General features: G+C 43.7%; 1 protein-coding gene across 1 annotated transcript in view; it reads left to right on the top strand.

Moving 5' to 3' along the window:
- The first annotated feature begins 320 nt into the window (after nucleotides 1-320).
- The window catches only part of LOC142469203 (proline-serine-threonine phosphatase-interacting protein 1-like), a 59,870-nt gene continuing 46,346 nt past the window's right edge, over nucleotides 321-13,844 (top strand). The window contains exons 1-2 of the mRNA XM_075576163.1: nucleotides 321-429; nucleotides 562-624. Of these exons, the coding sequence (XP_075432278.1) occupies nucleotides 321-429; nucleotides 562-624 (172 nt within the window). The remainder of the gene's footprint in view (nucleotides 430-561; nucleotides 625-13,844) is intronic.

Raw genomic sequence — 13,844 nt, 5'->3', positions numbered from 1 at the left:
CTATCAGATGTGGAAGCTGCTTCACATTCAGTTTCATTTTTGGATATGGAAAATAGATCTAATAATACACAACGTGGGAACATTACACAATCCAGAGAGGAGAGACGTCCATCAGATAGTTCTACTACTAGGGGGGAATTGACATCTGCCAAACAAAATGACACTTATCAAACTGATCAACAGGCAAAAAACTACCAAATGTTCAGGAGAGACGAAAGAGGACAAGGAGGGGGGGGAAGAAAAGACATGGGAGGAAAAAGAGCAAACAAGAGGAAAAAGAATTACTAGCAGATACTAATAATGTCATTAACATTTCAGGTATGGAGTTGTCACACTCGGAGATTTCACTACTGAATAAAGGGCTTAAATATGCCCCTACCATGGAGATCGACCTCTTCGGTGCAGTGGTTGATGTCCATAGGTTTGTACGTAAGCTCACCTTAAAAAAATTCTTTCACAAGCCTAACTTGAGAGGTGATTCTCAGAGTGTGACAACTCCAGATGAAGAACATGATGTGACTGTTTGTAATGTACCTAACCCTCTCTACTCTCCCCCCATAGGAATTCATGAATCATTCAGGGATGACTGTGCACTTAGGGATATGGAAGATCTCTTCATCCAGGGTAACACATTGGATGACACACAATCCCACATACTGGGGGAGTGGGGATCCAATCTGAAAGAAAAGTCAGTGTTTTACCCCACCTTTGCTAAGGGCCAATTCCTAAGTATGTTTGAGAACTTGGTGGTACGTGATCTCAGACTGTTGGCTCAGGGGTTTTCCTTCACCCATATGGGAAATGATAACCTTAGTAAGGAAGAAAGAATTGCTATCAAAACTCTGCAGGATAATCCTATGTTAGTAATCAAGAATGCAGATAAAGGGGGGGCAGTGGTGGTGCAGAGTAGGACTGCCTACTTCAAGGAAGCATTTCGCCAACTTGAGGATGTGTCCTCCTACTCTGTACTACCGCGTGACCCCACAAACTGTTTTCAGAAGGAACTCCTTGAGCTGATAGATCTGGGCATGGCCACGCATGTATTAACAAAAACAGAATCAGACTTCATTATCAATCCCCATCCCGTAATTCCCATATACCACCATCTCCCAAAGATCCACAAGACTTTGGTCGACCCTCCTGGTCGGCCAATAGTTTCAAGTATTGGATCTTTGGGAGATGGTTTGTCTCAATATGTAAATGAATATCTACAGCCATTTGTGAGGGCATTGCCCTCTTTCATTTTGGATTCGGGGGACCTATTGACTAAACTGCAAAAAATTACATGGAATCAGGACTATTTGTGGGTCACCATGGATGTGGTCTCCTTATATTCGATCATACGACATGATCTGGGTATGGCAGCTGTCCGCAACTTTATAGAATGTCCAGGTAGCTCTATACTCACAACAACATTTATTATGGAATCGATACTTTTTTTACTCACTCACAATTATTTTCTTTTTGAGCACAAATTTTATTTACAACTTCTGGGTACGGCCATGGGGACAAGTTTTGCCCCCTCCTATGCCAACCTTTTTATGGGGTGGTGGGAGAACACTTTCATTTATGGTAGCACAAACACATATAGGCACAATATTGTTTTTTACAAACGCTTTATTGATGACCTTGTTTTCATTTGGCACGGGAGCACAGACACATTATTAGAGTTTATTCATTATTTAAATGATAACACTTCAGATATTCACCTCACTGTAAACTATCATTCACATCACATAAGCTACCTGGATATTCTCTTTTACATAGATATTCACCAAACTATACAATCTGATGTATATAAAAAACCTAATTCAAGGAATACATTTCTTAGAGCGGACAGCTGTCACCCAAGATCTGTCATAAAGGGAATACCCAAAGGTCAGTACCTCAGACTGAGGAGGAATTGCTCAACTCACAGCGATTTTGTTACTCAGTCTGGGGAATTGACAAAAAGATTCATAGAAAGAGGGTATGATCGGGAGACACTCCAAGCCACATTACAGGAAGTCACAGAAATTGAACGAGAAACTATACTACCCTCCGGATCCAGAGTGGGGGATGGCTCTCGCCTTAACAATAAGAAAAAAGAGAATAAGGAAGATGGGACTTGTCCTTTGTTCATTTCCCAATTCAATAAATCGAGTTATCAAGTGAACAAAATTGTAAATAAACATTGGGAATTGCTAAAAATGGACCCCATACTCCGTAACTACACAGAGAAAGGCCCAAAATTTGTATATAGAAGAGCTAAGACACTAGCCACATTTCTATCACCTAGTGTGATATCTACACCTGTGAAAGATCAAGAACGATTCCTTACAAAGGGATCATACAGATGCAATCACTGTAATATGTGTAGCTTCATGAGGCCTGCTCGACATATCTTCTCCCACAGTCCACATAGACGTCACACTATATATAGCTTCATCAATTGCAACACCACCTTTGTGGTGTATCTTATTACTTGTGGCTGTGGGAAGAGATATGTCGGTAGGACCACAAGGGCACTAAAAACAAGGATGCAGGAACACTGTGGATTGATTCGTAAACAAGACATTAATCACCCTGTGTCGAAGCATTTTACGGAATGCACACAGGGAGGCATAAATAACTTCTCATTTGTTGGTATCGAAAGGATAATACAAAAAGAAAGAGGGGGAAATACTGTTAAAACATTAGACTGTAGAGAATCCTACTGGATATTCACACTAAACACCAGGTACCCAGAGGGGATGAATATAGAATGGAATATCAACCATTTTTGAAATAAATATATTCAATAAAGTTATGTTCCAATTAACCCCATTATATAGATCAATCATGTACATGACTGGGATAACCCCTTGATCATTCTACCCCATTCCTAGTAGTCTATACCCAATTTAAATTAATTAAATTATCCTCATGACATTATCCTGTTACATTTTGTGTAAATATATTCGCATTTGCTTAATGAATATATTCTGCGTTTTCTTGAATTATGCATATTGTATCAAATGTCCTTTTGCTCTCATTGATCTGACCACAGTACAACAAGATTGTCCATTAGAACAACCTTTTATGTATATGGACCAATATCCACAATAATAATACACTACTCCATAATGATGTATTAATCCTATAAATGTTACAGATAAAATAATCTCCATTCCATTAATATGAGCAAGCAATCTGCTGTTCTTCAAATATGTGTATAAGATAAAAACATTTTTTAATTTGTTTTAATTGCTTTATATATATATCTTTATTATATATATATTTTTTTTAAATCATAATTTTTAATCAATAAAGTCATTTGTTATACTAAGTTGTTTAAACCCACATATATATTTATGTTTAGTTTATATAAGTATACATATTTTCATATATGTTGATTCGTTTTAAATTTGCACTGTGTAAATAAATATGTACATTCTTGACCTTAGTTATATATGTTTAAGTTTAGTAGTCTATAGAATATTTTGTACATCACTTTTGATCTATGTATAGTTGCACTTTGGCTTTGTAATGTATGTGGTGGTTTGTGAGCTGTTTGCCCAGCTGTTTCAGTGCCTCCAGTGGTATAACATCTTCCACATAGTACAAATAACTTTATGTGTCTCCCCTGGCAGGCTGTGGACTGTCATCTATGTCCTAGGCTGGGGGACTCGGTGGCCTTATTGCGCATGCGCGGAAAACGCGGAGTGTGGAGGATCCTACAGAGCCATCAGAGGCGTGCTCTCAGCAGAGGCTGCACATAGAGGCATGCCGATTCTGATTGAGCTCGGCTGAGGCTTGCTGGGGATTCAGGGACACTCTGGCGCGCCGCGCATGCGCGGCCAGATGAAATCTATTGGTTCAATGACGCATCATGACGTCAGTTTTGGCGCGAAAACGGGGCGAACAGCTGTATTTAAACTGACCCTTTTACTGTAACAGCACTTCTTGAAAAAGTTCTTTTGAACGAAACGCGTTGAAGTTTGCTGCTGTCCCACAACCAGATGTTTGAAAAATAAAGGATATTATTGCAAGACCTGCTCTTTCATCTTTGCTGTGCGCTGCACACCTTATCACTGGATTTCTACACCATACAGCTGCACGCCTGGAAGGGAGAGCCTGGGAAGGACATATAAAGTGAGTACATTACTGGGGGCTAACCCAATGAGGAAAGGGGGGGTGTCTTCGGACAACCACCCCAACCTTCAGGGTAATCTATGCCCATTTAATGCTTAGTACTGCACTTATTATTCAACACACCAGTGTATGCTCCCTTCCATTTACACAGTCCCAGCACTTTAGAGCACCTTTCACAAACAACTATATTACATCGCGCAGCAGTATATTACATCGCGCAGCAGGTTATAACATCGCGCAGCAGTATATTACATCGCGCAGCAGGTTATTACATCGCGCAGCAGTATATTACATCGCGCAGCAGGTTATTACATCGCGCAGCAGTATATTACATCGCGCAGCAGTATATTACATCGCGCAGCAGTATATTACATCGCGCAGCAGGTTATTACATCGCGCAGCAGTATATTACATCGCGCAGCAGTATATTACATCGCGCAGCAGTATATTACATCGCGCAGCAGTATATTACATCGCGCAGCAGTATATTACATCGCGCAGCAGTATATTACATCGCTCAGCAGGTTATTACATCGCGCAGCAGTATATTACATCGCGCAGCAGTATATTACATCGCTCAGCAGTATATTACATCACTCAGCAGGTTATTACATCGCGCAGCAGTATATTACATCGCGCAGCAGTATATTACATCGCGCAGCAGTATATTACATCGCGCAGCAGTATATTACATCGCGCAGCAGTATATTACATCGCGCAGCAAGTTATTACATCGCGCAGCAGTATATTACATTACGCAGCAGTATATTACATCGCGCAGCAGTATATTAAATCTCGCAGCAGTATATTACATCGCGCAGCAGTATATTACATCGCGCAGCAGTATATTACATCGCGCAGCAGTATATTACATCGCGCAGCAGTATATTACATCGCGCAGCAGTATATTACATCGCGCAGCAGTATATTACATCGCGCAGCAGGTTATTAAATCGCGCAGCAGTATATTACATCGCGCAGCAGTATATTACATCGCGCAGCAGGTTATTACATCGCGCAGCAGTATATTACATCGCGCAGCAGGTTATTACATCGCGCAGCAGTATATTACATCGCGCAGCAGTATATTACATCGCGCAGCAGGTTATTACATCGCGCAGCAGTATATTACATCGCGCAGCAGTATATTACATCGCGCAGCAGGTTATTACATCGCGCAGCAGTATATTACATCGCGCAGCAGGTTATTACATCGCGCAGCAGTATATTACATCGCGCAGCAGTATATTACATCGCGCAGCAGGTTATTACATCGCTCAGCAGGTTATTACATCGCGCAGCAGTATATTACATCGCGCAGCAGGTTATTACATCGCGCAGCAGTATATTACATCGCGCAGCAGGTTATTACATCGCGCACCAGTATATTACATCGCGCAGCAGTATATTACATCGCGCAGCAGGTTATTACATCGCGCAGCAGTATATTACATCGCGCAGCAGTATATTACATCGCGCAGCAGTATATTACATCGCGCAGCAGGTTATTACATCGCGCAGCAGGTTATTACATCGCGCAGCAGTATATTACATCGCGCAGCAGGTTATTACATCGCGCAGCAGTATATTACATCGCGCAGCAGTATATTACATCGCGCAGCAGGTTATTACATCGCTCAGCAGGTTATTACATCGCGCAGCAGTATATTACATCGCGCAGCAGGTTATTACATCGCGCAGCAGTATATTACATCGCGCAGCAGTATATTACATCGCGCAGCAGGTTATTACATCGCTCAGCAGTATATTACATCGCGCAGCAGTATATTACATCGCGCAGCAGGTTATTACATCGCGCAGCAGTATATTACATCGCGCAACAGGTTATTACATCGCGCAGCAGTATATTACATCGCGCAGCAGTATATTACATCGCTCAGCAGTATATTACATCGCGCAGCAGTATATTACATCGCGCAGCAGGTTATTACATCGCGCAGCAGTATATTACATCGCGCAGCAGTATATTACATCGCGCAGCAGTATATTACATCGCGCAGCAGTATATTACATCGCGCAGCAGTATATTACATCGCGCAGCAGTATATTACATCGCGCAGCAGTATATTACATCGCGCAGCAGTATATTACATCGCGCAGCAGGTTATTACATCGCGCAGCAGTATATTACATCGCCCAGCAGTATATTACATCGCGCAGCAGGTTATTACATCGCGCAGCAGTATATTACATCGCGCAGCAGTATATTACATCGCTCAGCAGTATATTACATCGCTCAGCAGTATATTACATCGCGCAGCAGTATATTACATCGCGCAGCAGTATATTACATCGCGCAGCAGGTTATTACATCGCGCAGCAGGTTATTACATCGCGCAGCAGGTTATTACATCCGCAGCAGTATATTACATCGCTCAGCAGGTTATTACATCGCGCAGCAGTATATTACATCGCGCAGCAGTATATTACATCGCGCAGCAGTATATTACATCGCGCAGCAGTATATTACATCGCGCAGCAGTATATTACATCGCGCAGCAGGTTATTACATCGCGCAGCAGTATATTACATTACGCAGCAGTATATTACATCGCGCAGCAGTATATTACATCGCGCAGCAGTATATTACATCGCGCAGCATTATATTACATCGCTCAGCAGGTTATTACATCGCGCAGCAGTATATTACATCGCGCAGCAGGTTATTACATCGCGCAGCAGTATATTACATCGCGCAGCAGTATATTACATTGCGCAGCAGGTTATTACATCGCGCAGCAGTATATTACATCGCGCAGCAGTATATTACATCGCGCAGCAGTATATTACATCGCTCAGCAGGTTATTACATCGCTCAGCAGGTTATTACATCGCGCAGCAGTATATTACATCGCGCAGCAGTATATTACATCGCGCAGCAGGTTATTACATCGCGCAGCAGGTTATTACATCGCGCAGCAGGTATTACATCGCGCAGCAGTATATTACATCGCTCAGCAGGTTATTACATCGCGCAGCAGTATATTACATCGCGCAGCAGTATATTACATCGCGCAGCAGTATATTACATCGCGCAGCAGTATATTACATCGCGCAGCAGTATATTACATCGCGCAGCAGTATATTACATCGCTCAGCAGGTTATTACATCGCGCAGCAGTATATTACATCGCGCAGCAGTATATTACATCGCGCAGCAGTATATTACATCGCGCAGCAGGTTATTACATCGCGCAGCAGTATATTACATCGCGCAGCAGTATATTACATCGCGCAGCAGTATATTACATCGCGCAGCAGGTTATTACATCGCGCAGCAGTATATTACATCGCTCAGCAGGTTATTATATCGCGCAGCAGTATATTACATCGCGCAGCAGTATATTACATCGCGCAGCAGTATATTACATCGCGCAGCAGTATATTACATCGCTCAGCAGGTTATTACATCGCTCAGCAGTATATTACATCGCGCAGCAGGTTATTACATCGCGCAGCAGTATATTACATCGCGCAGCAGTATATTACATCGCGCAGCAGTATATTACATCGCGCAGCAGGTTATTACATCGCGCAGCAGTATATTACATCGCGCAGCAGTATATTACATCGCGCAGCAGTATATTACATCGCGCAGCAGTATATTACATCGCTCAGCAGGTTATTATATCGCGCAGCAGTATATTACATCGCGCAGCAGTATATTACATCGCGCAGCAGGTTATTACATCGCGCAGCAGTATATTACATCGCGCAGCAGTATATTACATCGCTCAGCAGTATATTACATCGCTCAGCAGTATATTACATCGCGCAGCAGTATATTACATCGCGCAGCAGTATATTACATCGCGCAGCAGGTTATTACATCGCGCAGCAGGTTATTACATTGCGCAGCAGGTTATTACATCCCGCAGCAGTATATTACATCGCTCAGCAGGTTATTACATCGCGCAGCAGTATATTACATCGCGCAGCAGTATATTACATCGCGCAGCAGGTTATTACATCGCGCAGCAGTATATTACATTACGCAGCAGTATATTACATCGCGCAGCAGTATATTACATCGCGCAGCAGTATATTACATCGCGCAGCATTATATTACATCGCTCAGCAGGTTATTACATCGCGCAGCAGTATATTACATCGCGCAGCAGTATATTACATCGCGCAGCAGGTTATTACATCGCGCAGCAGTATATTACATCGCGCAGCAGTATATTACATCGCGCAGCAGGTTATTACATCGCGCAGCAGTATATTACATCGCGCAGCAGTATATTACATCGCGCAGCAGTATATTACATCGCTCAGCAGGTTATTACATCGCTCAGCAGGTTATTACATCGCGCAGCAGTATATTACATCGCGCAGCAGTATATTACATCGCGCAGCAGGTTATTACATCGCGCAGCAGGTTATTACATCGCGCAGCAGTATTACATCGCGCAGCAGTATATTACATCGCTCAGCAGGTTATTACATCGCGCAGCAGTATATTACATCGCGCAGCAGTATATTACATCGCGCAGCAGTATATTACATCGCGCAGCAGTATATTACATCGCGCAGCAGTATATTACATCGCTCAGCAGGTTATTACATCGCGCAGCAGTATATTACATCGCGCAGCAGTATATTACATCGCGCAGCAGTATATTACATCGCGCAGCAGGTTATTACATCGCGCAGCAGTATATTACATCGCGCAGCAGTATATTACATCGCGCAGCAGTATATTACATCGCGCAGCAGGTTATTACATCGCGCAGCAGTATATTACATCGCTCAGCAGGTTATTACATCGCGCAGCAGTATATTACATCGCGCAGCAGTATATTACATCGCGCAGCAGTATATTACATCGCGCAGCAGTATATTACATCGCTCAGCAGGTTATTACATCGCTCAGCAGTATATTACATCGCGCAGCAGGTTATTACATCGCGCAGCAGTATATTACATCGCGCAGCAGTATATTACATCGCGCAGCAGTATATTACATCGCGCAGCAGGTTATTACATCGCGCAGCAGTATATTACATCGCGCAGCAGTATATTACATCGCGCAGCAGTATATTACATCGCGCAGCAGTATATTACATCGCGCAGCAGTATATTACATCGCGCAGCAGTATATTACATCGCGCAGCAGTATATTACATCGCTCAGCAGGTTATTACATCGCTCAGCAGTATATTACATCGCTCAGCAGGTTATTACATCGCTCAGCAGTATATTACATCGCGCAAGCAGGTTATTACATCGCGCAGCAGGTTATTACATCGCGCAGCAGTATATTACATCGCGCAGCAGTATATTACATCGCGCAGCAGTATATTACATCGCGCAGCAGTATATTACATCGCTCAGCAGTTATTACATCGCGCAGCAGTATATTACATCGCGCAGCAGTATATTACATCGCGCAGCAGTATATTACATCGCTCAGCAGGTTATTACATCGCTCAGCAGTATATTACATCGCGCAGCAGGTTATTACATCGCGCAGCAGTATATTACATCGCGCAGCAGTATATTACATCGCGCAGCAGGTTATTACATCGCGCAGCAGTATATTACATCGCGCAGCAGGTTATTACATCGCGCAGCAGTATATTACATCGCGCAGCAGTATATTACATCGCTCAGCAGGTTATTACATCGCGCAGCAGTATATTACATCGCGCAGCAGTTATTACATCGCGCAGCAGTATATTACATCGCGCAGCAGGTTATTACATCGCGCAGCAGTATATTACATCGCGCAGCAGTATATTACATCGCGCAGCAGTATATTACATCGCTCAGCAGGTTATTACATCGCGCAGCAGTATATTACATCGCGCAGCAGTATATTACATCGCGCAGCAGGTTATTACATCGCGCAGCAGGTTATTACATCGCGCAGCAGTATATTACATCGCGCAGCAGTATATTACATCGCTCAGCAAGTTATTACATCGCGCAGCAGTATATTACATCGCTCAGCAGGTTATTACATCGCGCAGCAGTATATTACATCGCGCAGCAGTATATTACATCGCGCAGCAGTATATTACATCGCTCAGCAGGTTATTACATCGCGCAGCAGTATATTATATCGCGCAGCAGTATATTACATCGCTCAGCAGGTTATTACATCGCGCAGCAGTATATTACATCGCGCAGCAGTATATTACATCGCGCAGCAGTATATTACATCGCGCAGCAGTATATTACATCGCGCAGCAGTATATTACATCGCGCAGCAGTATATTACATCGCTCAGCAGGTTATTACATCGCTCAGCAGGTTATTACATCGCGCAGCAGGTTATTACATCGCGCAGCAGTATATTACATCGCGCAGCAGTATATTACATCGCGCAGCAGTATATTACATCGCGCAGCAGGTTATTACATCGCGCAGCAGTATATTACATCGCGCAGCAGTATATTACATCGCGCAGCAGTATATTACATCGCGCAGCAGTATATTACATCGCTCAGCAAGTTATTACATCGCACAGCAGTATATTACATCGCTCAGCAGGTTATTACATCGCGCAGCAGTATATTACATCGCGCAGCAGTATATTACATCGCGCAGCAGTATATTACATCGCTCAGCAGGTTATTACATCGCTCAGCAGTATATTACATCGCGCAGCAGTATATTACATCGCTCAGCAGGTTATTACATCGCTCAGCAGTATATTACATGCGCAGCAGTATATTACATCGCGCAGCAGTATATTACATCGCGCAGCAGTATATTACATCGCTCAGCAGTTATTACATCGCACAGCAGTATATTACATCGCTCAGCAGGTTATTACATCGCGCAGCAGTATATTACATCGCGCAGCAGTATATTACATCGCGCAGCAGTATATTACATCGCGCAGCAGTATATTACATCGCGCAGCAGTATATTACATCGCGCAGCAGTATATTACATCGCGCAGCAGTATATTACATCAGCAGGTTATTACATCGCGCAGCAGTATATTACATCGCGCAGCAGGTATATTACATCGCGCAGCAGTATATTACATCGCGCAGCAGTATATTACATCGCGCAGCAGTATATTACATCGCGCAGCAGTATATTACATCGCGCAGCAGTATATTACATCGCGCAGCAGTATATTACATCGCGCAGCAGTATATTACATCGCGCAGCAGTATATTACATCGCGCAGCAGTATATTACATCGCGCAGCAGTATATTACATCGCGCAGCAGTATATTACATCGCGCAGCAGGTTATTACATCGCGCAGCAGTATATTACATCGCGCAGCAGTATATTACATCGCGCAGCAGTATATTACATCGCGCAGCAGTTTATTACATCGCGCAGCAGTATATTACATCGCGCAGCAGTATATTACATCGCGCAGCAGTATATTACATCGCGCAGCAGTATATTACATCGCGCAGCAGTATATTACATCGCGCAGCAGTATATTACATCGCGCAGCAGTATATTACATCGCGCAGCAGTATATTACATCGCGCAGCAGTATATTACATCGCGCAGCAGTATATTACATCGCGCAGCAGGTTATTACATCGCGCAGCAGTATATTACATCGCGCAGCAGTTATTACATCGCGCAGCAGTATATTACATCGCGCAGCAGTATATTACATCGCGCAGCAGGTTATTACATCGCGCAGCAGTATATTACATCGCGCAGCAGTATATTACATCGCGCAGCAGTATATTACATCGCGCAGCAGTATATTACATCGCGCAGCAGTATATTACATCGCGCAGCAGTATATTACATCGCGCAGCAGTATATTACATCGCGCAGCAGTATATTACATCGCGCAGCAGTATATTACATCGCGCAGCAGGTTATTACATCGCGCAGCAGTATATTACATCGCGCAGCAGGTAATTACATCGCGCAGCAGTATATTACATCGCGCAGCAGTATATTACATCGCGCAGCAGGTTATTACATCGCGCAGCAGTATATTACATCGCGCAGCAGGTTATTACATCGCGCAGCAGTATATTACATCGCGCAGCAGTATATTACATCGCGCAGCAGTATATTACATCGCGCAGCAGGTATATTACATCGCGCAGCAGTATATTACATCGCGCAGCAGGTTATTACATCGCGCAGCAGTTATTACATCGCGCAGCAGGTTATTACATCGCGCAGCAGTATATTACATCGCGCAGCAGTATATTACATCGCGCAGCAGGTTATTACATCGCGCAGCAGTATATTACATCGCGCAGCAGGTTATTACATCGCGCAGCAGTATATTACATCGCGCAGCAGTATATTACATCGCGCAGCAGTATATTACATCGCGCAGCAGGTTATTACATCGCGCAGCAGTATATTACATCGCGCAGCAGGTTATTACATCGCGCAGCAGTATATTACATCGCGCAGCAGTTATTACATCGCGCAGCAGGTTATTACATCGCGCAGCAGTATATTACATCGCGCAGCAGGTTATTACATCGCGCAGCAGTATATTACATCGCGCAGCAGGTTATTACATCGCGCAGCAGTATATTACATCGCGCAGCAGTATATTACATCGCGCAGCAGTATATTACATCGCGCAGCAGTATATTACATCGCGCAGCAGTATATTACATCGCGCAGCAGTATATTACATCGCGCAGCAGGTTATTACATCGCGCAGCAGTATATTACATCGCGCAGCAGGTTATTACATCGCGCAGCAGTATATTACATCGCGCAGCAGTATATTACATCGCGCAGCAGGTTATTACATCGCGCAGCAGGTTATTACATCGCGCAGCAGGTATATTACATCGCGCAGCAGTATATTACATCGCGCAGCAGGTTATTACATCGCGCAGCAGTATATTACATCGCGCAGCAGGTTATTACATCGCGCAGCAGTATATTACATCGCGCAGCAGTATATTACATCGCGCAGCAGTATATTACATCGCGCAGCAGGTTATTACATCGCGCAGCAGGTATATTACATCGCGCAGCAGTATATTACATCGCGCAGCAGTATATTACATCGCGCAGCAGGTTATTACATCGCGCAGCAGTTATTACATCGCGCAGCAGGTTATTACATCGCGCAGCAGGTTATTACATCGCGCAGCAGTATATTACATCGCGCAGCAGGTTATTACATCGCGCAGCAGTATATTACATCGCGCAGCAGGTATATTACATCGCGCAGCAGTATATTACATCGCGCAGCAGTATATTACATCGCGCAGCAGTATATTACATCGCGCAGCAGTATATTACATCGCGCAGCAGGTTATTACATCGCGCAGCAGGTATATTACATCGCGCAGCAGTATATTACATCGCGCAGCAGGTTATTACATCGCGCAGCAGTATATTACATCGCGCAGCAGTTATTACATCGCGCAGCAGTATATTACATCGCGCAGCAGTATATTACATCGCGCAGCAGTTTATTACATCGCGCAGCAGTATATTACATCGCGCAGCAGGTTATTACATTCGCGCAGCAGTTATTACATCGCGCAGCAGGTTATTACATCGCGCAGCAGTATTTACATCGCGCAGCATGTATATTACATCGCGCAGCAGGTTATTACATCGCGCAGCAGTATATTACATCTGCGCAGCAGTATATTACATCGCGCAGCAGTATATTACATCGCGCAGCAGTATATTACATCGCTCAGCAGTTATTACATCGCTCAGCAGTATATTACATCGCGCAGCAGGTTATTACATCGCGCAGCAGTATATTACATCGCGCAG

The sequence above is a fragment of the Ascaphus truei genome, chromosome 18 (genome assembly GCF_040206685.1).
Source record: "Ascaphus truei isolate aAscTru1 chromosome 18, aAscTru1.hap1, whole genome shotgun sequence".
NCBI lineage: Eukaryota > Metazoa > Chordata > Amphibia > Anura > Ascaphidae > Ascaphus > Ascaphus truei.
The sequence above is the reverse complement of the archived record's forward strand: the minus strand, read 5'-3'. Positions and strand labels throughout refer to the sequence as shown.